At 38.3% G+C, this 25,434-nt stretch overlaps 1 protein-coding gene across 2 annotated transcripts in view; it reads right to left on the reverse strand.

Annotated features, from left to right (window-relative positions):
• The window catches only part of fam184ab (family with sequence similarity 184 member Ab), a 213,266-nt gene that overhangs the window by 52,702 nt on the left and 135,130 nt on the right, over window positions 1-25,434 (reverse strand). For both annotated transcript variants that reach the window (XM_055016016.1, XM_055016017.1), the window contains exons 13-14: window positions 22,884-23,034; window positions 16,360-16,572 (exon numbers count right to left, since the gene is read on the reverse strand). In XM_055016016.1, the coding sequence (XP_054871991.1) occupies window positions 16,360-16,572; window positions 22,884-23,034 (364 nt within the window). The remainder of the gene's footprint in view (window positions 1-16,359; window positions 16,573-22,883; window positions 23,035-25,434) is intronic.

Genomic DNA, 25,434 nt, shown 5'->3' on the forward strand with positions numbered 1-25,434 from the left:
AACAAAAAAAACTTTTATTAAAAAGGACTTTTATTCTTTACTCAAAATAGTATTTCTAATGTTTTTAAGTATATAATATCTAGAAATTTTAAGGTGCAAGACTCTATAAATAGTTTATTAGCAGTTTCACAGTAGGAAGCTTTATTTATTATTCTAATAACTCTTTTCTGGAGTTTAATTATAGGGTCTATATATGTTCTGTATGTATTTTCTCCAAACCTCAACACAATATGTCATGTATGGCATTATTAGTGAGAAATACAATATATGCAGGCCTTTCTTGTTCAGAAAATCGCTTGTTTTGTAAATAATACCAATACTTTTAGATAATTTCTGTTTTATATATTCTATATGTGGCTTCCAACTGAGTTTATGATCTAAAATTACTCCCAAGAATTTGGTTTCATATACTCTTTCAATTTCGACTCCGTTTAGGATTAATTGAATTTCACAATTTGCCTTAACACCACCAAACACCATGAATTTTGTTTTATTTTTGTTTAATGATAATTTATTGATATCAAACCATTCCTTTAACCTGATCAACTCCTTTTCTACTGATGTCAACAATTCTTTAATGTCTGGTCCTGAAAATAAATTAATATCATCTGCAAATGCAATAAATTTTAACTTATTAAGTACTGTACCAATATCATTCAAATAAAGTATAAATAACTTAAGTCCTAATACCGTACCCTGTGGAACACCACAAGTTACTTTTCTAAAATGGACACAGTATTGTTAAATTTTACATACTGAAACCTATTATTTAAAAAAAACTTCTTATCCAATTTAGTATAACACCTCTTATACCAAAACGCTCCAATTTCTGCAGAAGTAAGGATTAATTAATTGTGTCAAACGCTTTTACGCAAGTCCACAAAAACTCCTACAGCATATTGTTTCTTATCAATAGCTGTAGATATATTTTCTACTAATTCCATCACTGCTAAGGTTGTTGATCCGTTACTCCTAAACCCATATTGATGGTCACTCAATAACTCATATTTCTCCATAAAATCATCCAGTTTATTTACAAACAGTATTTTTGAAAACTGAAGTAGCAAAGACACAGGTCTGTAATTTGATGAAATGTATTTGTCACCATTTTTATAGATTGGGACCACCTTAGCCATTTTCATCCTATCAGGAAAAATACCTGTTTGGAAGGATTTATTACATATATAAGTAAATGGTTTGAGGACACAGTCCATTACTTCCTTTATAAGTGACATATCAATAGAATTATCATCTGTAGATTTTTTACTCTTAAACTTCCGGACCACTTCTAATACACGACTCTCACAAAATCCACCAAGGAACACTGAATTCTTAGTGTTGAATGTAAACTCATAATTGTGGTCTACATCTCTAATTTCCCTTGCTAAATTTGGGCCTACATTAAAAAAAAAAATCATTAAACTCATTAGCAATTTCCTCAGTATTTTCAATCATTAAACTGTCATTATTTACAAAAAAACGTGGTGGACAGACAGGAAGTGGAGTATAAATAGCCTATACATGATCCAATCTGCCTTCTGCCTGAAATTTTAAATGTGTGATAAGAGTCCAACCCTGATGAATTCCATAGACCAATATACAATTACAGTCATAGCGCCACCTGGTGGATGAACTGGAAGTGATCCATATCTAACCTGTACATGCTCCAATCTGCCTGAAACTTGACATGTGTGATCAGAGCCTGGTCCTCATCACATCCATAGGCCGAAATGCATTCTCAGTTACAGCGCCACCTGGTGGACTTGCTTGGATTTGCCGACCACCAAGGATACGAGGACCCGTTCAATGCTGTTTGCAGCTTTAATTTGCTTTGTAATGAATAAATTAGGCTGCATAATGTCATTGAAAGATGGCGGTGTAGTCTGTATTATGTATTCCTGGCCTCAGTAAACCTGTCTCAGTGACTAAAATGCCTCTCAAGGGGAGAGGAGGCTTGCTAGACGAGCTATGAGTGAGAATACACAGATGTATCCTTTGCAAAAGTCTTTTTGGCACCTGCGACATATAAAAGAGACATGACGCACAGCTGAAATATAAAAACACTGTGTATAAATTACATGTCACTCAAATATAATATGTGTCACTTTGTTGGTGTGCCACTCTTTGGTGTGTCAAGACTCTTATACTTCATGGCACTAGTGTGTGTTCAATTTCAAAAAAATTAAAGTATGACATCCTTACATTTTTGTCACATTCTGCCATGTTGTGACTACTATACTGCAAATTGCCATCAACACTGTTCTGCTCATCTGACAGATATCATAAAACACAGCGGTTTACTGCAGCAAAACAATGAACAGATGATACCGCTGTGCCTTCATATTTAATTGACGCTGCTATGAAAGAACAGCTCAGAGGCCAGGATGTCTCATTTTGTTAAATGCCTTTTGCCTCGACTTGTGTCTCCTTGTGTCTCTTTCTTGACTCCTCTGCTCACATCTCTGGTGAGAGAGACTGTGAGGCGAAGAGAGGAGTCGAGGAATAGAGTCGAGGATGTACAAAAAAATGGGAAGAGAGGAAGTTGTTTGTTACTGCTAAAATTGAAAAAAAAAACTGAAAAAACAAAATCATCTATGAGGAAAAAAGGGTGTTCAGGAACTGGTTTTAATCAAGAAAGTTCTATTTATTCTTTTTTGTCAGCTTGTGTTGTCTGTATTAATGCTGTCTGGAGGCGAAAACAATAAAAGAAGTAGAAACAGCTGATCAGTCATGTGAGTTAAATGTACTCTGTGGTAGAATTTATTCAGAAAAGGTTTGTTATTGCCCATGACGCATATTAACTCCTCTAAGTTTGGATAATTGATTCTAATTTTGCCATTTCCACAAACCTTTTCCAATATATTGTGGATGAAAACCTGCTATGGAAACACAACTATTGTTTGAGCAGTGGTTGACCCAAAATATCTAATGATCAATTTATCTAAAGTTGCCTGCTGGGCGGAATTGTACACATTCAACTTAATCATACCTTAAAATGTACATTTTAGTTATCATCCTCCCAGTGGATCTACACTGTGACCTTATTCTGTTTTGGCAATGATTTTATCGTAGCAGCTGCAGAGCAGTTTCATAACCTGCTGCAGTATTTTTAGGGAGGTATCTGCTGTGTATACAATTTGCAGATAGTGTATGAGGCCCAATGTATTTCTTCAAATTTAACAAACCTCTGTGTCTAAAAAAAATGAGGCAGGTTGATTTAGTGTAGGCTGGTAACAGACAACACATACAGTGCAAACTGATATCTTACATAAAGAACAATTGAAAAAGTCAAATATGGCCTCCATTTTCATCAGCAGTCATGGAACATTCAATAAAGTACAGATATTTTTGTGCATTTATTACAAAAGTACAAAAAAAACATAGAAGAAAACCACTGTTCACATTGAGTTTAGCTCATTTTTCTTTGTCAGTGAAATATTAAGGTCCCATTCTGCAAATTAGAACTACAATCCATCAGCAAGAAGCATCTAAAATGTTATTCATAGAAGGTTGACAGCAACATCTGCGGTATTTTAATTCACCAATGTGTAATGCCTTTGGGAAATGATTCATGGAACCAAAACATCCTTGAATATTGAAATGAAGCTCATTCTGAGCAGGCGGACAGCAGTCTCAGTGTTTGACGGAGCACCCATGCTGTGTTTATGGTAACACTTAAAAAGCTCCAAATACAAAAGAAAATCATTATAGTTCATTAATGACATGGTTTTTAAACAGCCAAACGATAATAATGTTGTTCTTTATGATGGGCTTAGTCGAGTATCTCCTAAATATGATAATTACGAGTACTATAACATTACAAACGCTGTTCTGTGTTTTGCATCATGTTCTCGTTAATCACTGACTCCCCATGTCGTCTCAGAGTCTGATATTGTGTCTTTGTTGTGCAGGAGCCTCCAGTGTTTCCCTTCATTCAACACAACCTGACCTCCACGCCCACCTGTGCACCTGCTCCAACCTGCTCCAACACCCCTAATCAGCTCTCACTGTATTAATTCCTGCCCTTTAACATTCATTTCCTTCACTAATAATATGCAGGCATTCTGCTTCAGTTCAAGCTGGTCTGTAGGAGTGTTTCCCATCTCATAGACTGTTTGTCTACCTGCCTTGTACTTTTTCTGCCTTTGTCTTATGTGTTAATTCAACCTGCTTTGAACACAGTGAACCATGTTTTTGCCATACCACCTTGTGTCTGAGTCGTGCATTTGCTTCACTGTATCACTGCAATCTAAGTAATCTTTTGTGTGCTTTCACTGACTCCATAAACTTTGACTTTCTTAATGAACGCAATTTTAAATTTGCATTGTTTCAGTATCGGCTGCATAGTGGCTTGGTGGTTAGCACTGTCGCCTTGCAGCTAGAACTCGACTCCAGCCCCCCGACAACCCTAATGAGGATTAAGTGGTGTATAGATAATGGATGGATAGATTGCTTCAGTATTTGTTTTTGGTTTCCTACTGAGGATTTAGTCTTTGAAGTCTTGCATAGTATGTTGTAATTGTTGGTTAACTTGTGATTTATTTATTTTTTTACTTTGAATCTGCACATATTTTACTGCACTTCATTTACACTATATTTATACCTGCTGTACAAGTTATGAGTTCAGCTTGTTAGTTTCATCTTTGAACCTGTTCACAATGTTATTTTGGTGCTGTGATCTAACCTTGTTTAATACCAAAAGCAGATCAAATCAGTGTTTTTATATCAAATCTAGACCTGCTGGTGTGGTCTGGGGGTTGGCCTTTTGAGATGGGGCCTTGTGGTCTGAAAACACCCATGACCTTGTCACCTCATCACCTGTGTAAGTGACCTACTCCCTGTGGCCTGATTGAGGCCTGCTGGACTTTATGGTGGAGGTCAGTGATACCTGGTACAGGCTAAAGGTGTGTGTCCACTATGCGATTTTCCCTCATGTCAAGGCACCGCATCTGAAAATCACACACATGGTGGATGGTCACTCCCGAGCCACTACATTGTCACATGACAGCGCTCGAGCGACAGCGGGCCACTACGTGGTCACGTGACCACGCTTTCAGCTTGACAGTCCAGCAGATGTGTCGGGTAAACATAGTGGCTCAGGAGCAAACTTTTCTCAGCCTAAAATGCTTTCAGTATTTCTGAGGCGAGAAATAGGTTATGCAGGGGCTGAATCTGTCCTCGTTTTAGATCACAGACGGCTAGTTTAGATGTTTGAGGAAAGTTTCATGATGTGTGGGATCTCCGCACACAGAAGTCTAGTCTACTTTATGCAAATGAGCTGCTGTCCGCTCCAGGTAAACACACCAGATCGCAGCTCGAAACGCACCGCAACCGGACCACCATGCCACATGCGGTGCGTTTCGAGCTGCGATCCGATGTGTTACCTGTCCTCAAACACCTAAACTAGCCGTCGGTGAACTAAAACGAAGACAGATTCAGCTACTGCACAGCTTATTTCTCGCCTCAAATGCTTTCAGAAACACTTTTCCCTGAAGTGCTTTCGAAATAAAAGAGAAAGTTTGCGGCCGAGCCACTTTGTTTATCTGACATGTCTGCCGGACCGTCAAGCTGAAAGCGCAATCACGTGACAATGTAGTGGCCCGCTCCTGACCGCCCACCATACGTGTGATTTTCAAATGCGGCGCGTCGACGTGCAGGAAAATCCCATCAAGTGGACACGTGCCTTAACTGCTACGAACCTTCCTCTCAGAGCGAAGGAACAGCTTCCCCCTAATACCCCTTGATGCACCTCCAGCTTTTACTTGCTGTCTTTTTAAAATGTGTAACAAGGTGACGGTACAGTCTGTATATATGACAGGAAGTGGGGACTGAATTTCCCACTGACATGGTTGAGGAAGAGCAGAATGTGAGGGTGAAGTTTGTGTGCCTTCATCTGATGATATCTGGTGGCGCCTATAGTACATGTTCTGTCACCAGCTACAACTATAAGCAGGAGAAGACAATACAAACTTGACAATAAGATCAACAGAGACATTGAAAAGGCTTTTGAGAATTCCCTTCCTTCAAATAAAATAAATGTAAATCCACTGAGGAATTCTGACTCATTTGCATTGTTTTCTTCTGCTGTTATTAGTGCAGCATTGATCGACTGTTTAATTTGGCTTGTTATTGCACTTGCCATGTTTCAATAAGCATTAGACTTATTGTTGATGCGTTGAATTATCATCAGTTTCTCTGTAAAAATTAGTTCACATCATCATTTTGACATGTCAAAATACAATAGAGACCTGAACAGAAATGTTGACAAACGACTGACTGGAAATATGGATACATCCACATACTGTATATCTGATCCGATCTGCTGGAAGCTTGATTGTTTGTGTCTTCACCAAATTTCATGGCTATGGCGCTTTTGTTTCTGGAGACTGAAGCCTTAAAATGGTTGCCCAGATAAGTGTTTTTGGAGGGCAAAAATACAAAAACCCTCAGGTACAAAAAACCCCTCAAAATTCAGTTAAAATATTTGACAGAACTTAGATAACTTAGGCAAACTCTGAGGCGGTACAGCAACACAGCTATCTGAACTGACTGGGCCACTTGTGTCCCATGACAAATAGGCTAATGTGGTTTAATTCAAAGTAAAGTGATTTTTGTGGGTTTCTCCTGGTCTTTATTAAAAATAGGTAATTTAAATGCTTAATGATAGTTGATATCGACTGAAATCTAACATTTTATTGTACATTTTTCAGCTATGTCTCTCAACCCTAGCCCTTTTCTTTGTTCTTCTTAGGAAATGTTTAAAGTGCTTTTTTGACTGATCTTGAAAAATGTACTCATAAATGTATCCAAACAAATGCAACATAGGATAACTAACTAACCCCTCCTTCACTATCAGTTAGGAAAACACACTTCATATTTCCAAAAACTCAGTCCTCTAAAGCTCCATATGCATTTGTGAAGCCAGTTCTCCACTACTGAGGGATCCAGTTAGTTCTTAGGCATTTGATTTAATCTTTCTGGTCTCTGACCTCTAGTTGACTTTCAAGGAGCACCATTACAACTTTTGTGGCCTTAGAGGAGCTAATCCTCGCTGTCCCTACCAAGCAGTTGTGTGTAGGAACTCCAGTGGGAGATAGTGTCACAGTATGAGAAAGTGAGTTTTAAAAGCCACTAATCTCTCTTATTCATTGGTATTGATCGTTGGGACTTTGGTGCTATGGGTCGGTAAAAAAAATATACCTTTCATTCCTTTAATTAAATAGAGCACATTAATTACTCCTAATCACAGTGAATCCTATAATTACACATTGAGTGTGATGTTGTTTCACCTCCCTCCCTCTCCTCTCTGTGCTGTTTGTGTGTGGACGCCTGGTTGTTCAATCTTCTCTCCATTACTCGACGGTCAATATTTGTTACTGTGCTGGCGAGTGAATCCATTTAACTAACTAAAAGGGGTGAATGAGAGTAAGGGATAAACATTCAAAGACAGGAAGTGAGACTTTGGCCCTGAGGTCCTCTGGCAGACTGATCCAGCTACTTTGGCTCAGGTCTTTATCCTGACCCCGAGGACACCTTAAAGACTGGAGGAACTGAGGCATCTGTAGTTTCAAAGCCTGTCTGTGTATTCAGGTGCTACACTGTGGAGTGACTTAAAACCCAGGAGCAGCATCCTAATGCCTAAACTAACCTGCAGCCAACACAAGGACTTTAAAACAAGTGTACTGTGTTCTCGTCTTAGTCAACCCTCAAGCTGCTGCAATATGATGTTCAGTTTAGTCTTAACTGTCTTGAGCAGAACAGAACAGAGAGTGTTACACAAGCTGCACCTGCTACAGATAAAAGCATATGGAACTTTATAGAATCTGACTGTGAGAAACTAATGTAATCTGGTGAGACTCTAGAGATGATAGAGGACATTTTAGTGATATTTCCTAATGAGGAGTTTCAATTGTAGATCAGATCATAAGAAATAAGCTAAGATGGTGCAATTTGGAACATATCCGTAGATTGTTAATTTGCTGAATAAAGATATTAATAGTTACTTATGTTAACATGCCCACAAAGACAGTGTTATATGTTGATCAGGGATAGTGTTTCCATGTTTACCATCTTAGCTTCCCATGGTAACATTTAGTAAATTGCACTAATTACAAACTGCAGTTGAGGCCAGTCAGAAGTTTAACAAGACTGGCAAGTATCTGTTCAAAATCCAAAGTAATGGGAAAACTGAGGTTTTGGTCTGAGGTGGAAAGGTTGAAAGGTCACAGTGTTCATTGTCACTGGGACGTACTGTCTGAGAATCATGAAATTTATTAGTAACCCATCTGAAACCCATTTCAGACTTGGAATAAGTAACATTGCTGCTTCATCAGTCTGTTTAAGTGACGGCATTCTGTCATTCAGATATAGGTCACTTTTAAATTAATGCTCCTCACAGTTCCATTCAGACATATTATCCAAAGTCACGGAGAGAGACACCATTTTATATTTGTCATACAGACAAGATTGGACAGAACTTCAAGAGATAAATAATACATAACAATACATTAATAAACAAAAGAGTAAATCTGAACTAATAGCAGCACATCGAACAAGATGTCCTCACATAACTAATAGCCTAGTTTATTTGTCAAAGAAAATTATGTCCTTGTGTGATGATAATCTAACTACAGCTTTACTAATAGCGAAATAAAAACATCCAGACAGCTGTGATGGAGCCGAGTACTCAACATGAGGACAGCTGCTGTGTAACAAATGATTTAACTGCAGCTGATAAACCGTGACTCTGTGTGACAGCTCACCTGTCTGAGGTGCAGAACAGTACACAGTGGTACTTGCCCTTAGATCTAGACTGGGGGTGGCAAACTCATCTTAGTTCAGGGGCCACATTCAGCCCAATTTGATCACAAGTTGGCCAGACCAGTAAAACTTCAGCATAAAAACCTATGAATAACCACAACTCCAAATATTTCCCTTTGTTTTAGTGCAAAAAAGGACATTCTGAAAATGTTCACATGTAATTAATTATCTTTTACCTGAAAATTTTAAAGAAAAGTAAGCGCAGTTTCAACAACTTTATGCCTCAGTTTATCATTTGCGCATTACAACTTACAGATCACAGTGTATCTATAAAGGCACAAAACATTTAGTCACAGGTATCTGGAACTGAACAATAGGGTATTTTACTTATGATCGAAACAACTTGTCAAGTTGTAGAAATTATTTTAAATCTACATTCATTTCCACTTCTGTGTAGTAATTCTGACCTCCTGAACTGACGCACTATTAAGGAAGAGGGTTCAGTTATCCCCCTGCCTTGTAAATGTAGGAAATTTATACATAAAAATACTTCATAGTTCTCTCACTGTACAAACATTAAAGTTCAATCAAACCAAAATCTTTTGTACTGAAGCTGCTGACTGACCTTATATTGCACAATGTTCCATGTCTTTAAATATTTTCACAGGAAGTATTCATTTTCACCTCTGTAATTTTTGCACTTTGCAAAATCAGTCCGTGGGCCGAATGGAACCCTCTGGTGGGCCGGTTTTGACCCGTGCCTTATGTTTGACACCCCTGATCTAGACCAATCCATGGAATAATCTATAGTTACTACCGTTGTCCCACATGTGTAAAAACAGGCAAATCTCCCTCTTTGTAGACGATCACATGGATACTGCCACTGCCTGATGGTATTTAATAAACCTAGAGGAAAGACTCCTACAAACAGCTGGAACCAACAACCTGAACTCTGGCTCCTGATAATGTTTTGTAAAAACCTGGATTACGTTCATCAGTGGTGAGTCTCATTAGTCCGACCTGTAACAGACTCTGCCTTCATCACAGTAAAGTTTTATTTTTATGGATAATTTAGTTTGAGTTTTCGTTTAAACTGGCACTGCATTATAGCTACCTGTTCCATATTGTAAATTCCTAATATTATTCCTAATTCTTCTATTTTGTAATGTGTATATCCTACTATTGTATAATTCTATTGCTGTTCTGGTCTATTTAGGATTACCGTTCTGAGTTACTGTGACAGCAAAATTTCCCTTGTGGATGAATAAAGTCTGTCTAAGTCTAAGTTTGTATTAGATGCAGAATTGTAGAGCAAAGTGAATGATAAACTGTGTCTTTGACCCTCTGTGGTGTTTCTGGATCAACACTGGTGCTAAAATGTCAAAAAAAAATTAAAAACAATAAAAAATTGTTCCCCAAATTTGAACCACATCACTTGTTTGTGCCTATCCTTTAAAATGATGGCATGCTGTATAGACTTGTGTTAAAAGTGGTGTGGAAGTGCTAGCAGGTCCAATCTTAGTGAGATTTTAATTTTTTTAGGTAAAACTTAGCACAGTTCTCATTTAGACATGAAGCCAGCACTGTGACAGAAAGGAGTGCATGTCTAAAAGGAATCTGACTGTTATGACATTTAAACCTGGAGCAAAAAGTATGATTTAAAGTACATTGTGTATACAGGTTTGTACTAAGATCCACAGTATGTGTCTTTGGAAAGCACTTGTCACAATAAAACAATTCTCCCTGTCAGTGTGCTGACAAACAAAAGTAAATAAGAGGCAGAGAAATACCATAACTAAGACAAAGTGTGATAAGCAAGTCAATATGCTGTCAATTGCTGCACTCACTGTTTTATTTGCAGCTTTTAGTAGCAGCTAGTCGGGAAGCTAAAATCTGCTTATTTGTGTGTGTGCGTGTGTGTATAGCAGGGATTTGTGACAAATGTATTACTCCCTGGGTATAACTTCCTGTGAGCTGTGAAGAGATAACACAGACAATATGAATGTACCTCCCATCCACCCAAACACACATAAAACACACATACACAAATCATCCTTCAAGTGCCTCCACTCTGGATAATTGAGTTTTCTCTCCGTGCGCTGCCGACAGAAACCTAAACTCTCGTCACCATAAAAGCTCTCCGTAACGCTGCTAACACTTGGTTTCCTGCTTATTAACTAAAACTAGAAGAAAGAATAGTCTGAGGAGCAAAAAAAGATGATCAGCTTTGTGGTTATACTGAGGAGAAGTACGCCAGCCAGAGGAAACAAGTGGAGGAGGAGATGAAGATAACAGGGAGGAGCATGTTTGTTATAGCAATCAGTTTGGTTTAGGGGGAAATAATGAAGACTGTCGATTTCATAAGAGCTGTGTGACTCACAGGTGCTATCCTTCCTCCACACACACTCATCCTCATACAAATTTGTACTCGAGCGGTTGCCAAAAACACATCATAAGGACGCCACTTCCTGACCTCCATTCTGCCTAAAGCATTAATACAATTACAGCGTCCAAGACGAAAAAGGGATTTGGGATTGTGATGTATAGCTGATCCAAATCGACCTTGACTGTGAAATGGAAGGATTAGCGCTGAAGAACATTTTCTTGGCACCTTGAGGAGTGTGTGTGTTGTGTTTGTGTATGCATATTTTGACATTATAAAGAGGAAACACAGAGCTGTCAGTACAGCTACTTGACACAGAAGCTGTCTGCTGTCAGAGAAAGTGAGTAATGATGGTGATGAGTCACTGCCAGTCTAACCTTGACTCTGACAAGGCTCTATTGGATTAAAACGTCATGGGTGGCTTCTCCTGAGGAGCTTCTCTAACTGGCAGAGAAGATGAGAGAAATGCTTGAGCTCATAGTTCATGTATTCATTCAAGATGTATAAATTATTTGCATGTAATAACAGGATAACAATTCTTTGATTTTCAAGAATGCAGAATATTACATTTAAACCATAAAGGTTGGATTATTAATTGCGTTTAAATGCAGGACTGCTTTATTGCGGTTGTCTCATATTTCATTTCTACAATGGTAACATGCATTTGACACTGTAAATTAGAATAAATGTTGTAAACACAGGGCTGAAGAAAAATCTAATATAATTATACAGAAAACAAGAGATGTGAGGTCACCCCTGTGCAGTATCACTTGATTTAACATTGCATGACCTTACAAAAATTCAATTATTTCTAAGCTCAGCAGTATATTTACTGGGATTTACGTTCTTAGATTCTGTATCTTCCATGTTAAATTATAGAAATGTGAAATATGAATGTGGTAGCATCTTTTCATACTACATTTCTTGTAAATTTGACATATACTACCATTCAAAAGTTTGGGGTTACTTAGAAATGCCCTTATTTTTGAAAGAAAAGCAGTTTTCTAAATGAATCAGAAATACAGTCTAGACATTGTTAATGTGGTAAATGACTATTCTAGCTGGAAACGGCTGATTTTGAATGGAATATCTACATAGAGGTACAGAGGAACATTTCCAGCAACCATCACTCCTTTGTTCTAACGCTACATTGTGTTAGCTAATGGTGTTGAAAGGCTAATTGATGATTAGAAAACCCTTGTGTAATTATGTTAGCGCATGAATAAAAATGTGAGTTTTCGTGGAAAACACGGAATTGCCTGGCTGACCCCAAACTTTTGAACGATAGTTTATGTTATTACATTTTCTCTAGCTAATGCTTTCTGACTTTCTCTGTGCAGCTGCCTTAACAACTTGTGTCAGTAAATAAAATTGATCCTTTTACAATAAATTCTGGTTTGATTAGGTGAAAAAAAGTGAATAATTTTTATCCTGAAGTGAACACATTGCTAAGAACTGCAGCCTTGGGGTTCATGTTTTCTGTTTATGTAAGAAACTCCGCTCCTCTCCTACCCATTTCAGAGGTTTGCATCAACTACAGTCTATGGTAGTGATTCAGTCTGAGCCTGAGTTATGCTCCCAGTTACTGTCTCCGGTGCTCAGCCTGTCTGGCTTTGACACATGTCAAAAGTGACTATCAGCGTTAGTGCATTTTTGTTGCTGTTTTGTTTGAGTGGACTCTAAAGTGGAATATAAGCACTTTACAGTGCCCGAAAAATTCCCAGTGTAGAAAAAAAAGCACTTTTTGCTAACAGTCTCACAGTGCAATGTGTCATCTTTGATAGATGCAAAAACTAATGTGACAGTGCACCTGTCAGTGATTGCATAAAACGAAGATGATTAATTAAAGTATCTGAAATTTCAGTTATCTGCTCATTTTAGAGTAAAATAAGAGTGAAGTAGGGGAACAGTTCATACCTTGTCCTTCGTCAAGGGAGGACATTACTTATAAAAAATCAGACTGATTAAAACCCAGTGTAATGTATGATGAGATGTGTGAAAATTTACTGTCAATACTAAGGGAAGCTTTTGCTGGCCACTGCTGACTGGTGCAACATGCAGAGTTGAAGGACTGGTGTAAAGGGCCACTTAGATGCACTATGATAGCTACTGTTCAGCATGGAGAATTAGCCCATCAGGAAACACTTGTGCTCTGCTGTTTCATGGAAGAAAATTAATGATACTGAATTTATAGAAGTTTTCAAAAGATTTACTCATACGCAAAGACTGTGATGCTTGGACCACATTTGCCATAACTCCACAATCCGGTACACTTGTGTAATATATACTATGATTCAAAAGTTTGGGGTCACCCAGACAATTTCATGTTTTCCATGAAAACTCACACTTTTATTCATGTGCTAACATAATTAGCACAAGGGTTTTCTAATCATCAATTAGCCTTTCAACACCATTAGCTAACACAATGTAGCATTAGAACACAGGAGTGATGGTTGCTGGAAATGTTCCTCTGCACCTCTATGTAGATATTCCATTAAAAATCAGCTTCTAGACAACTAAAATAGACAACTAAAATAGTCATTTCATCAGGAAGTGGACTGAACTTCCTGATGAAACAGTGCTGAACACACTTCATTCCATGTTTTCCTTTTTAAGCCGTGTACTGAAGGACTCCAGAGGGGAAGAAGGTGAATTTATGGCTTCAGATAAACGAAGGTCTGCAGCGTTCTTCACTAACTGCAGCTCTTTGGCTTCGTCAGACCTTCAGGCCGCCGTCACCAGAACAGAGTCTGTCTGCAGCAGCTCTCAGTGCTTCTCCAGAGCTTTGGTCAGGAGATCGTTGAGGCGGGAAATCATGGGTCGGGGATCGTCGTTTAAGCCTGCAGCGATCATGGCGTTGTCATAGATCTGTTCCAGCAACAATCCGGCAACAATCCGGCAATCCAGACATTGTTAATGTGGTAACATTAACAATGTCTGGACTATATTTCTGATTAATTTAATGTTATCTTCATTGAAAAAAACTTTTCCACAAAATAAGGACATTCCTAAGTGACCCCAAACTTTTGAACAGTAGTTTATATTTTAAAGACTGCATTGTGCCCTCATTCTATGAATTATAAAACCTGGTATCTGTTGTTTGTTTCACTTTGCAATATTGAGTTTCATTTTGACCAACATTTTGCTAAATTTTCCTGTTTGAAGAATAGTTAATGTTGTTGCTGCTTCATGTGTACTGAGGGATGTGTTTCTTGTAATGTCAAAGCTATTAGTTTGTCTGTCTTAGCGCAGTGTCGGGAATATTGTTTGAAATTTGTGTTGGTGCAGACTGTGGACAGAATCTCATATGTTAGTCCATCATTCTTCAAAAAGGAATATAGGATTCTGCAGATTGGAACTGCAATAGATGTTCAGCTGATTGGTGTGATTTAACCTCTGTAGATACATTTTTTATATCAATGTGGACTTGTAAGACATGTAACAATGAGTGAAAATATGTACTTACTTATTTCATTGTATTTTTGTGTGTCAGAAGCACACACACAATTATATTCAGCATGACACTTGTGTTATGATTTAGTTCACTAATTCAGTTTTGCTCATAAGTTTATATACCTTGGCAGAATTTGAAAAATATGTACCATTCTTTAATGAAAACACGAATGATCAGAGCAAATACCATTGCATGATAATAAATAACTTTGTCTGACCACTAATCCTAAATAAAAGAAAAGTTTTTCCATGATTAAATCCATTTTCAAAAAAAGTGGACCATATTTCACAAATTTTGCCAGGGTTTGTAAAGTTATGAGCACAACTGTACATATTTTAGTTGCAAAGGGCAGCTAAAATGTAAGCTGTAGTGTTTTTTACCATTAGGTGTGATAAGGGGATTTCTCCAACTTTCTGTCACGGCCCCCTCCCTGCACCTGCCCCTGCCTGACCTCCCATGACCTCCTCTGCTCCTCTGTCTTCCCTGTTCTCTGCTCTGCTCTTCGGGCTGTCGGTACCTCCCCCCATTGCTGTGTGTACTACTGGTGATCAGTGCTGATGGATGCCATCTGCTGTTCCAACACACCTGCAGCACATCACCACCCATCACCAGCAGCATAAAGCCTGGCTCTCTGTTCAACTCAGAGCCAGATCCTAAACTTTGCTTCTGCATGCTGCTGACTGCACCTTGCAGTTCTGCCCTGCTCTGTGGAAGCTGCCTGTAAAGGACCTGGACACCCCCTCACCTGCACCGCCTAACCCGGCCACTTGCTGGTATCCAGGAGCCTGCCAGCCCCCTCCCTTCCTGCTTTTGTGAGTCCCACCTTAGTTAGTCTTTGCACTTCTCAGTTGTGGTTGTTGAGCTGTTATTATTTTAATAAACCCGGTTAACTGAGCTCTGTCTCTGCTTGTCTGTGTGTTCTCACTTTGGGTTCACTGTGACACTTTCATACTTCATCTTTCTTCTTTCAGTACATACTACAGCTACCTTTACAAAGTATGTACTGTTTCATGCAGTATGTGTACAGTTTGGACATAATCCTTTTTTTATAATGTAGTTCTATAAAGCCTCGAACCATTATGCTGTCATACCCAACACAATCCGTAGCACAATGTCAGCATCTGTGATCTGTCTGTGTGCTCTTTTACTTAGGTGAGACACAATGATGTATGTTCCACTGTGCAAAGAACTGTGTCAGAATGACCAGAAACGCATGCTGGGCTTACACACCACAAAATGAGACGAGATGTTGTCAGATATCTTGGTATTTCTGTGAGACTGCATTTGATAAATTATGTATTGGGACATCCTAAATCTGGGTGAACAGTGTGGTAGTATGAGTATTGAAACACAAACTCTGCTTTGTTTATGTCGGGTGCTTTACTAGCGTGCAGAAGGACATTATGCATGTGCACAAATGGATTAGTAACGCAAATGCTATTCCACCGACAGACACTTGTTGGTAATAACACAGCAGGAAACACTGGAATGCAACAGGAAAGTGAAAGCGGCCGATAAGGCTGCATGATTTAACATATTTCAAGGTCTTTTTTTAAAGCATTTTATGAGAAAGAAAAACCTATTCAACAAGTTTGTTTGGCTTCAAGGATGCTCACAATGCATTTTGATGAGAAACACTGCATGTTAAGATAATTGGTTATTGCCAACAAAACTCCACAGAGAAAGGGGTTTTAATACTGACATTGAAAATCTATAGATTTTATGCCTATACGCGTGTGTGTGTATGTTTGCCACCTCCTACCTTCAGGTCACGTTGCCTGGCATGCTCCATGTCCTGCATGGCGCAGCAGTGGACTTCCTGCAGACGCTGCTGTCGCCTCTGATGCTCCGTCTGCAGCTCGTCCAGCTGCATCCTCAGGTGCTCTCTCTCCTGGCTGAACTGGTGCTGTAGCTGCTGCAGCGACGACTGCGACTGGGACAGCTGCATCTCCAGGCTCTGCTTCAACAAGGATATCTACACAAGGTCGGACAAAAGAACAGATATTAGACCGTAGGAGAAAGTGCTCGTTAGTGGGGCAATCTGCTGCGTGTCCACCTTTGCATACATAACTAGCTGGATATAAAGCAAGTAGGTGGTGTACTTAGTGTGAGAAGTGCAAGATCAGCCTGTCTCCAGGGAGCGGAGGGGTGGCGATCAATTAGGTTTAAACAAATATATAATATATAAATATATATTATTATACAAATATAATCTTGAAGCCTACAGGAAAAGACTGCTTTACTTTTTCCAAACAAGTTGCAGTTCACCACAGTACATAATAAACTAATGTTGCAATGCAGTGGATGTAGCTCATTGTTAGGAGGAAGCAAGGTGACTCACAAAATCAGTCCGTCTAGACAGTTTTGGCAACTGAATACATGCTGGTGAAGTGCTGAGACAAGTACAGCCTTGTATAAGCTGCTTTTGTAATACTATATTTAACCGTTGTCATGCCAAAAGACTGATATGTGTAACAAAACTTAATAAAGATCATATACAGATGACTGTGTCTTTTATTGGGGAAACTGTCATGCACTGCTAAATGGTCAAAAAAGTTCTGAGTAAATATCCTACATGTCATCTTGTGTTAAGGAGCAGAACCACTTGTTAGCAGCATGTTAAGTTGTTCTACCCTTGGGACTTTGATACATCCATAATCTTCTGGAGCAACATCCAGGTCATCATTCTTGGCATTACTGAGCACAAAGATTCCGAGTGAACCAAAAAGAGCAGATGGTGCAGTTCTATCTTAGCTGGAGAGTCACAAATATGAGGAAGACATTATGATGAGAAAGACATGAGTTACTCCCTGTTTTATATGATGTAAGACCTCAATTAAACCCTCTAAACCTCAAAACTCACCAGTGGGTTGAAAAGGCATTATATCTTTAAACAAAATGACACTAGTTGATGAGGGCTACATACTGAAAACCCAGAGAGAATCACTGGATTTTCAACTTTCTGACAGTCCTTGAACAAATCATGCAAGCTGTCTATTTCTGTCAGAGAAAGTCTAAGCTTATAATCATGATATTTCATCAAAGTCATGACAAATCAAGTCTACATGTCTGATTTACATAATCTATGCAATAAATGCAACATGGTTTTAAAACAGTATACAGAGTAGTGAGTTGTCAGCAAGTTGTTGGACGATACACTCAGCAAGGTGAAATGTTTTTTTCTTGTTGATGTGTAAAGTAGTGTATTTGGTACAGAAAAAAGTAATTAAATAGTTATAGCATGTAGAGCCCTCACGTTGTCTCCTAATATTGGTAATCGAGTGTTCTTTGTTTATGATTTAAAAAAAAAAAATGCCAGGAGAAGTCAGCATTCAGAGGCAGGATTTATTGTTGACAGAAAATCCAGGAGTAGTTCATAACAGTGATTAACACCACAAGAAATACTGAAAATGCTGAGCTGTGCATTGTCTTTCATACTGTGAGAGTTGGTCATTTTTCCATGCCTATACGGGGTATTTTTGATTGACAGTTTTGACACCATCATACTTGATCTTGACATCAGGTTATCATATTTCATCATTAGGTCACACTTTACAGAGGATGCTATGTTATCATTAGGTCATACTCTACAGAGAACATGTCCAGACATATTCAGACTCTGCCTCAGCCCCCCTGCACTTTTTACTAGTGGTGTGCGATACTGCAGGTTTTGGTATCGATCCGATACCAAGTAAATACAGGGCCACTATTGCCGATAGTGATACCAATACTGATACTCCAGACTAACTTTTTCAGTAGTTGGTAGGTTTAGAACAAAGGCTAGGTGCTGCATATGGTCATCTACATCTGGAATGAAGATGTGGTTGCAAATGCTTACAGGGTTTATGAATCAGACTAATTCCTGGGTAGGTTTTCTGTGGGTCAGACGAGGAAGAATCTGGGATGCCGAGGGATAGCCTCCTTAAATAGTGTTTATTTTTTGACAGTTTGGTCAATATTTGTGCAATACTTTTGTCACTGAAATAGGAAATGCTCTTTTAAGATGTATTTCTACCTTAATTTTTTTTTGCACAGTTACTTTTGCAACGATGAAAACAAAACTTTCACTGGTTATTGTCTTTGACAATAAAATGTGACAGACATTGTCAGTTCGTCGTGCCCACCTGGTCCCAGGTGAAACACTTCACTAGCTGAACATTTGCTTATCGACAGACACTATATTTACCAATGTTCCCTAAACGCCTCATAGTGCAGACTGCCGTAGACGCTGACAGATGGCGCTAGTCTTTGTAATTGGCATATAGTAGAGAAACTGAAACTAAAGTATCGATCTATTACAATGGTATCGTTCAATATGAATACCAACGCTGGCATCGATATTATTGATATTTGGATTGATCTACCCACCTCTACTTTTTACTCTTATTATTTTGTGACAGATTTCATGCATATTATACCATTATGTATTGTTAATTTTCTTATACATTTTTAAAGTTTTATTGCCTTAAGTATACACCATTATGTTTTGCTATGTTTCTTCTATTTTTTTAAAAGCATATGATTTGTCTTTACACTAAAAACACGTTGTACTTTATGATCTTCCACCAACCTTCCAGACATCCCCACTTCTACATACACAGCTTAAAGTCCCTTTCTTTTCCTTTCTCCACACACACACACACACACACACACACACACACACACACACACACACACACACACACACACACACACACACACACACACACACACACACACACACACACACACACACACACACACACACAATACTATCAAAACATGAGTGATTACGAGTATATTCATCATTATGTATTAAACATACGTTTCAACACTATTCATCTGTTTAATAGCATTTGCCACGATTATACCATCTATTACTTTTAGCACATCGTACCCAAAAAATATTATACTACACTGACTTCTGTCTACTTCTAGCCATGGTTGTGCCGTTTCCATAGACATGCAGCATTTTAGATTGCAGTGAAAAAAGAGCTCACAGTGAGCAAACACTCAGAGAGTTATAAGATGTGTATGATTATATGTGATATATTCTGAGTCAGAGTTTAGCTGGTGATACAGCTGTGTTTCTGAACTTTGAAGTTATCCAGCTGTGGAGATTGTTGTATTACCGTCACCACAGTCGGATGGTCTAGACTTGTGTTGCTTATTTTTGGATATTTCTGAAGTCAGTGCAACAAGTTGTAAACTGAACTGCTACAAATTATCACCTTATTATGTTGTGTTAGTTAACATATCAACAAACATTTTACACATCCAGCAGACACTGGGTGACAGTAGTATTTAGTAGTAGTTGTGTTTGTTGTCTACCTGATTTATACAAATCAAGTATTTGCTCTTTCAGCTCTGGTTTGGTTTCCACCAACAAAAAAAACCCAGCTTTTTAGCAGGTTAATGCTCCATTACAGTTCACCAGCTAGTAGCAAGCAGTATGTGTTTGTTGTTTGTGATGGGAGGAAGAATACAGTTCATTTATCACAGCTCAGAGTTGCAGTCTAAGGTTCTTGAGGAATGACAATGCAGACTGGATTTCATAACTGAAATCCTAACTGGAGGTGCAGACAAGCCAATTTCACGATCTGTGCTCACATGCCTGAGCAAAACATTGCCCTAAAATGTCCTTTAAATAAAGTGTCGGTTGCAATGACACTACTATTTTCCGATGCTGATACTCACATAGGCAGTTTTACATACTGTGAAGCCTCTTGTGCGTGAGTAAAAAGCTAAGTCGGGTCTTTCAAGTCCTATCAGCCCTCGCATTAAGGCCTCACTGGAGCTGACAACACAGGCCATTTGATTTCTCAACAGCATCTTCTCTGTCAGTGCATATCTATCAAGAGACTGACTGCTGCTCTGATGTGGCATTAGAGTAAATAAATATGCTTTAGCTGATTGTGAGGTGCGTAATGGGTGCATTAATCACTGATGATGAATGCTGAGACAGCACGGGCATGTTGACGACGAGCAGCTGATGCACAAGACATGCAAAAACTGAGTAGAAATAAAGCCACTGATTCTGTGTGTACGGTGACCACAGCAGAGCTTAGTCATGCTACATTAATATTGCTGCGCACTCATTAGCCGCAGCACCCGACTCTGGTGTGTGTTAAACAGCACTGCATAATGAATGTGTGAGTGTGTGCCAGTGTGAGGAAGAAATAAGACAGTCTGGCACAGAATCACAGTCTTACAGGTACAACATAAGCTCAGCAGAGAGGCAGTTGCTCTTATTGCCTCTCTTATCTTTTCTCTCACTGCCTATTGATTTTTTTTTTACTACTGCTATAATTACAACCATTCCACTACAAGCTGTAGGCATCAGGTGCTTTGTGTTCAGAAAGATCTGCTGATTGTAAGTTGAGGATTAGACCCAGTAAGCATGGAAAACTGCATTAAGGGTCCTCTAGCTGCAGGACCAGTGGACACACTCTTTGTCTTTTCCTTGTGGAAAACTGCACTCTGTATTATTTCTTGTTTTCCTTAAGCCATTAGCTTCCAAACTCAAAACACACATGGCTATTGAACTGTTTTGATGCTGTGACTGCATGATATAATCTATTAACACTGCGATGTGTGCACATGCAATACTCATAAAGTAAGGCCAGTTAACTAAAACATGTCATGTTACAACTATTTCTGCTACTTTATAGAAAAAGACATGGTTCTTGTTTCCATAAAGAATCTACACGAGAAGCCTGTCTGATAGAACATCCTTTGCTCTGATTTAAAGGTTCTTGAATACACCTGCTTTTGCAAAACACAGCAAAATGAACGAGGAACACGAGAAAAACACTGAAGATTTAGTTGGTGATTTTAGTAGTTGATTAAATAAACATGACTGACCAAGATATTAATGCTTAAAATACTCCACTCATAGCTCCTACAGATAAAATCACATGGTCTTAACTGGGGTAAATGTGACACTAGAATGCCCGATTTCAATCCTTTCAAAGTGATTTTTGTTCTCACATCTACTGTATCTGCCTCAGCAACTGAATGGAGATTAGAGGCTTCTCTCTCTCTCTGCTGCAGACTGCATATGAGGCGTTTAGGGAACATAAATAGTAATGCATATGCATAAGCTGATGTTCGGCAAGTGAGGTGTTTTAGGTGCAATTATATTTATACACTACCCTTCAAATTTTGGGGTCACTTTGATATGCCCTTATTTTTGAAAAAATATTTTTTTTTCCAATGTAGATAACATTAAATGAATCAGAAATACAGTCTAGACATTGTTAATATGGTAAATGACTATTCTAGCTAGAAATGGCAGATTTTTAATGGAATATCTACATAGAGGTACAGAGGAACATTTCCAGCAACCATCACTCCTGTGTTCTAATGCTACATTGTGTTAGCTAATGGTGTTGAAAGACTAATTGATGATTAGAAAACCCTTGTGCAGTTATGTTAGCACATGGATAAAAGTGTGAGTTTTCATGGTAAACATGAAATTACCTGGTTGACCCCAGACCTCTGAATGGTAGTGTATGTTGCCTCTACAAGATGCTCTAAATTCAGGTTAGGAAGAACCTTAATTCTCATTTGCAGATACATACATTAATGTAAGACAACATGGTAGAAAAAAAACGCTGTTTCTTTAAATGTTAATATGAAATTAAAATATTTTGTCTCAAAAATCAATGAATAATTGTGAGAAATAATCGTGATCTCAAGTGTGATCAAAATAATTGTGATTGTCATTTTGGACACATGTGTGCACCTCTAGTCAGTTGCATGAAAATATTTCCGCTAACAGAAAGAGTGATGTTGACCAAAAACAGGTGCTGTCTCTGTGGTGGCTTGCAGTTGCAGTGACTACATGAGGCAACACGGCTTATTTGTTTGATCATTTAAATCAGCACCACAAAGCTCTGAATGGTGAGCGCAAAAGCAGATCTGAGTGTCATCCAAAGCAAAAAAACTATGCTGGATGCCTGTGCAAGTGTTACACCATATGAGAAAGGTTCCAAACATTTTGAACTCAAAAAGAGTCTTCACAGTAAAAATCAGTTTTCATCTTTTTAAAAATGAATTTGTATTTCCTGTGCAGATGCACTTTTCTGCAAAATCACCCCAATTATTTTAGAATTCTTTAGAAATAAAGTTATTCAAATAATCTCTAAAGATTCTTGTTTTTTTTTAATCACAGATAAACACAATATTACAGCATCAGTTCTCACCAATATAGTGCAGCCCTATTTGACACAGTTAAAAAATGCAGTGAAGAGGGATGATCGGCATCGTGACCAACATGTCTAAGCTCCCATTGGCAGGTCCTACCTGTTCCAGCAGGTCCTCCACTTTCCTCTGCCAGCTCTCCCTGGCGTTGCTCAGTTCCTGCTCCTTGCTTTGCGCCAGCTGAGTCAGTGCCGAGGTCTTGTCCTCCTCGTGCTCCTCTCTCAGCTCCTCACGTAGCTTCTTACACTCCTGCCTATAACACAACACAGTACATACATTTGCATTCATGTTTCAGGTGCTGTGATCCACTGTGAGTCACACATTTTAAAACCAAACCAACAGTAATTATACCTGTGGATTGGAAACTCTCCATAAAGGCAAAAGTAAAGAGGGCAAATGAGTGCAATGGGTCAATATATAATTGTGGGACTTTTTGTAACACAGTTAACAGGTATCATAGTTGACATTTTTGCTGTTTTCAGGCCTAAAATCAACATGGCTGCCTATAACCAAACACCACATGGTATTTTTAGAGAAAGATTCTTCTATTATATATACAATTGAGTAAAATTGAAATTGAAAGTTATTTTTGAAGATATTGTAGTAAACCTGTTGACAGGCGATAAATCCTCACTTGACTCACACACTACTTTAGATTGAATATTGCCAGTCTTTTCTTCAGGAGGAAATTATATAATGGAGAGCAGGTCATGTGATTTGGAATTAACGTACCTCCTTGAGAGGTGCTTTCGTAATGGGTAACTTTGTTATTTTCCATATAAAATTTGATATATTGCTAAAAAAAGAAATATCTGTTACGATGATCTAAACTTAATGAAAAGAGCACAATTAAAACAATTTTTGAATACGCTCATTTTATTAATATTTAGCTAATTAGAAGGTGGTTGTTATTAAATTTGGACAGTTATTTAGTTGACATTTTAGTGATATCCAGTCATTTTTTATTAATAAATGATTGTTTCCATAATAAATAATTATGAAATTTGTCAAGACATGATCATAATAAACATAAAAAACATTATTTTCTTTTTTACTTTTAATAAAAATATATGCAAGATATATCCCATGGACTTCAAAAGTCCCTCAATTATATATTGACCCATTTATCTTTTAATAAAAAAAAATATTTAAAACCACATTCATAATAAACAAGTGAAGAGTTTGGAAAAGATGCACCAAAGGATTGAAAAAGAGTCAAAGATTGTGACCTACAGATGGTTCGAAATGATTTAAAGAAGGAAGGGTTTTGCATTCATCATAATTACAAAAAAGACCAACAGCATAAAATAGCTGACATTAATGTGGTGAACCTTTGTGAACCTTTTTAGACACACAGCTAACTGCTCAAACACTTCAAGCTAAATTAATCAGGCCTTTGTGGTCAACTGGGGCTGCAACAAGATGAACATCACACAAGTCAACATGTTAGGGTCTCATAAAATTGATATGAAGAAGATATTGAGTCATGTCTCATTTAACGAGACTAATGTATACTACGGCTCATAGGTTTGGGGTCACCCAGACAATTTCATGTTTTCCATGAAAACTCACACTTTTATTCATGTGCTAACATAACTGCACAAGGGTTTTCTAATCATCAGTTAGCCTTTCAACACCATTAGCTAACACAATGTAGCATTAGAACACAGGAGAGATGGTTGCTGGAAATGTTCCTCTGTACCTCTATGTAGATATTCCATTAAGAATCAGCTTCTAGACAACTAAAATAGTCATTTACCACATTAACTATGTCTAGAATGTTAATTCTAATGTTACCTTCATTGAAAAAAATACTTTTCTGTGACACCAAACTTTTGAATGGTAGTGTAAGTAAAATATTCACTTCCCTGTGTTCCCTTGTGTTCTATGCTCACATGAACTGAATTCATCTGTTGACTGTAAAATAAGAATCAGTCTAACAAGTCAAAGTATTATCAAAAAAAGGCATAAATACAGGCATTTGGCAGCCTTTGTATTATTTTTTTTTCTGTGTTCAGACATGAATTTTTGTCATTATGGCTCACAAGCACAGTAACAATATCTGGTGAAAGATGAGAATCAAACAGAAATTTGCTGCAAAGGTAAAGGTGCTACAGAGAGCTCAATATCCCCTTTAGAGGAACAGTAAATGGCACCGTATCGCCAGACCTCCACACCGCATCTACTGAGCAACCATCACTCTTCACCACTTCAGCTAACAGCTCTACACATGGCTCTGTGAGTGTGTGTGTGTGTGTGTGTGTGTGTGTGTGTGTGCGCATGCTGCCAACATAATAGCTTGTGTGGGAGTTGAAATGGCAGCTGTTAAATGAAGTATCCAGGCAAACACGTTTTTTTGTCACTTTGAGAGCTAGAAAGTGTCAGACTGAAGGCGGGCTTTCACACACGCAGACACAGGAAGATGCACACACAGCAACGTAGTCCACACCAGACAGTCACGTTCATAATGCAGCACAGTTGACACGTGTCATCAACATGTCCTCGTTCGGTGTAAGGCATGCAGCCACAATCATGCCCTCATTCTCTGCCTCACGAACACTAACGCAGGCCTGAGGCTTCAAAGAGCTACAGCCTTCCTAACAAGTGCAATTCTATAGCATCTGCTGGGCAGGAAGAGAGATGAGGGCAGATG

This window comes from Amphiprion ocellaris, chromosome 12, assembly GCF_022539595.1.
Source record: "Amphiprion ocellaris isolate individual 3 ecotype Okinawa chromosome 12, ASM2253959v1, whole genome shotgun sequence".
Classification (NCBI taxonomy): Eukaryota; Metazoa; Chordata; class Actinopteri; family Pomacentridae; genus Amphiprion; species Amphiprion ocellaris.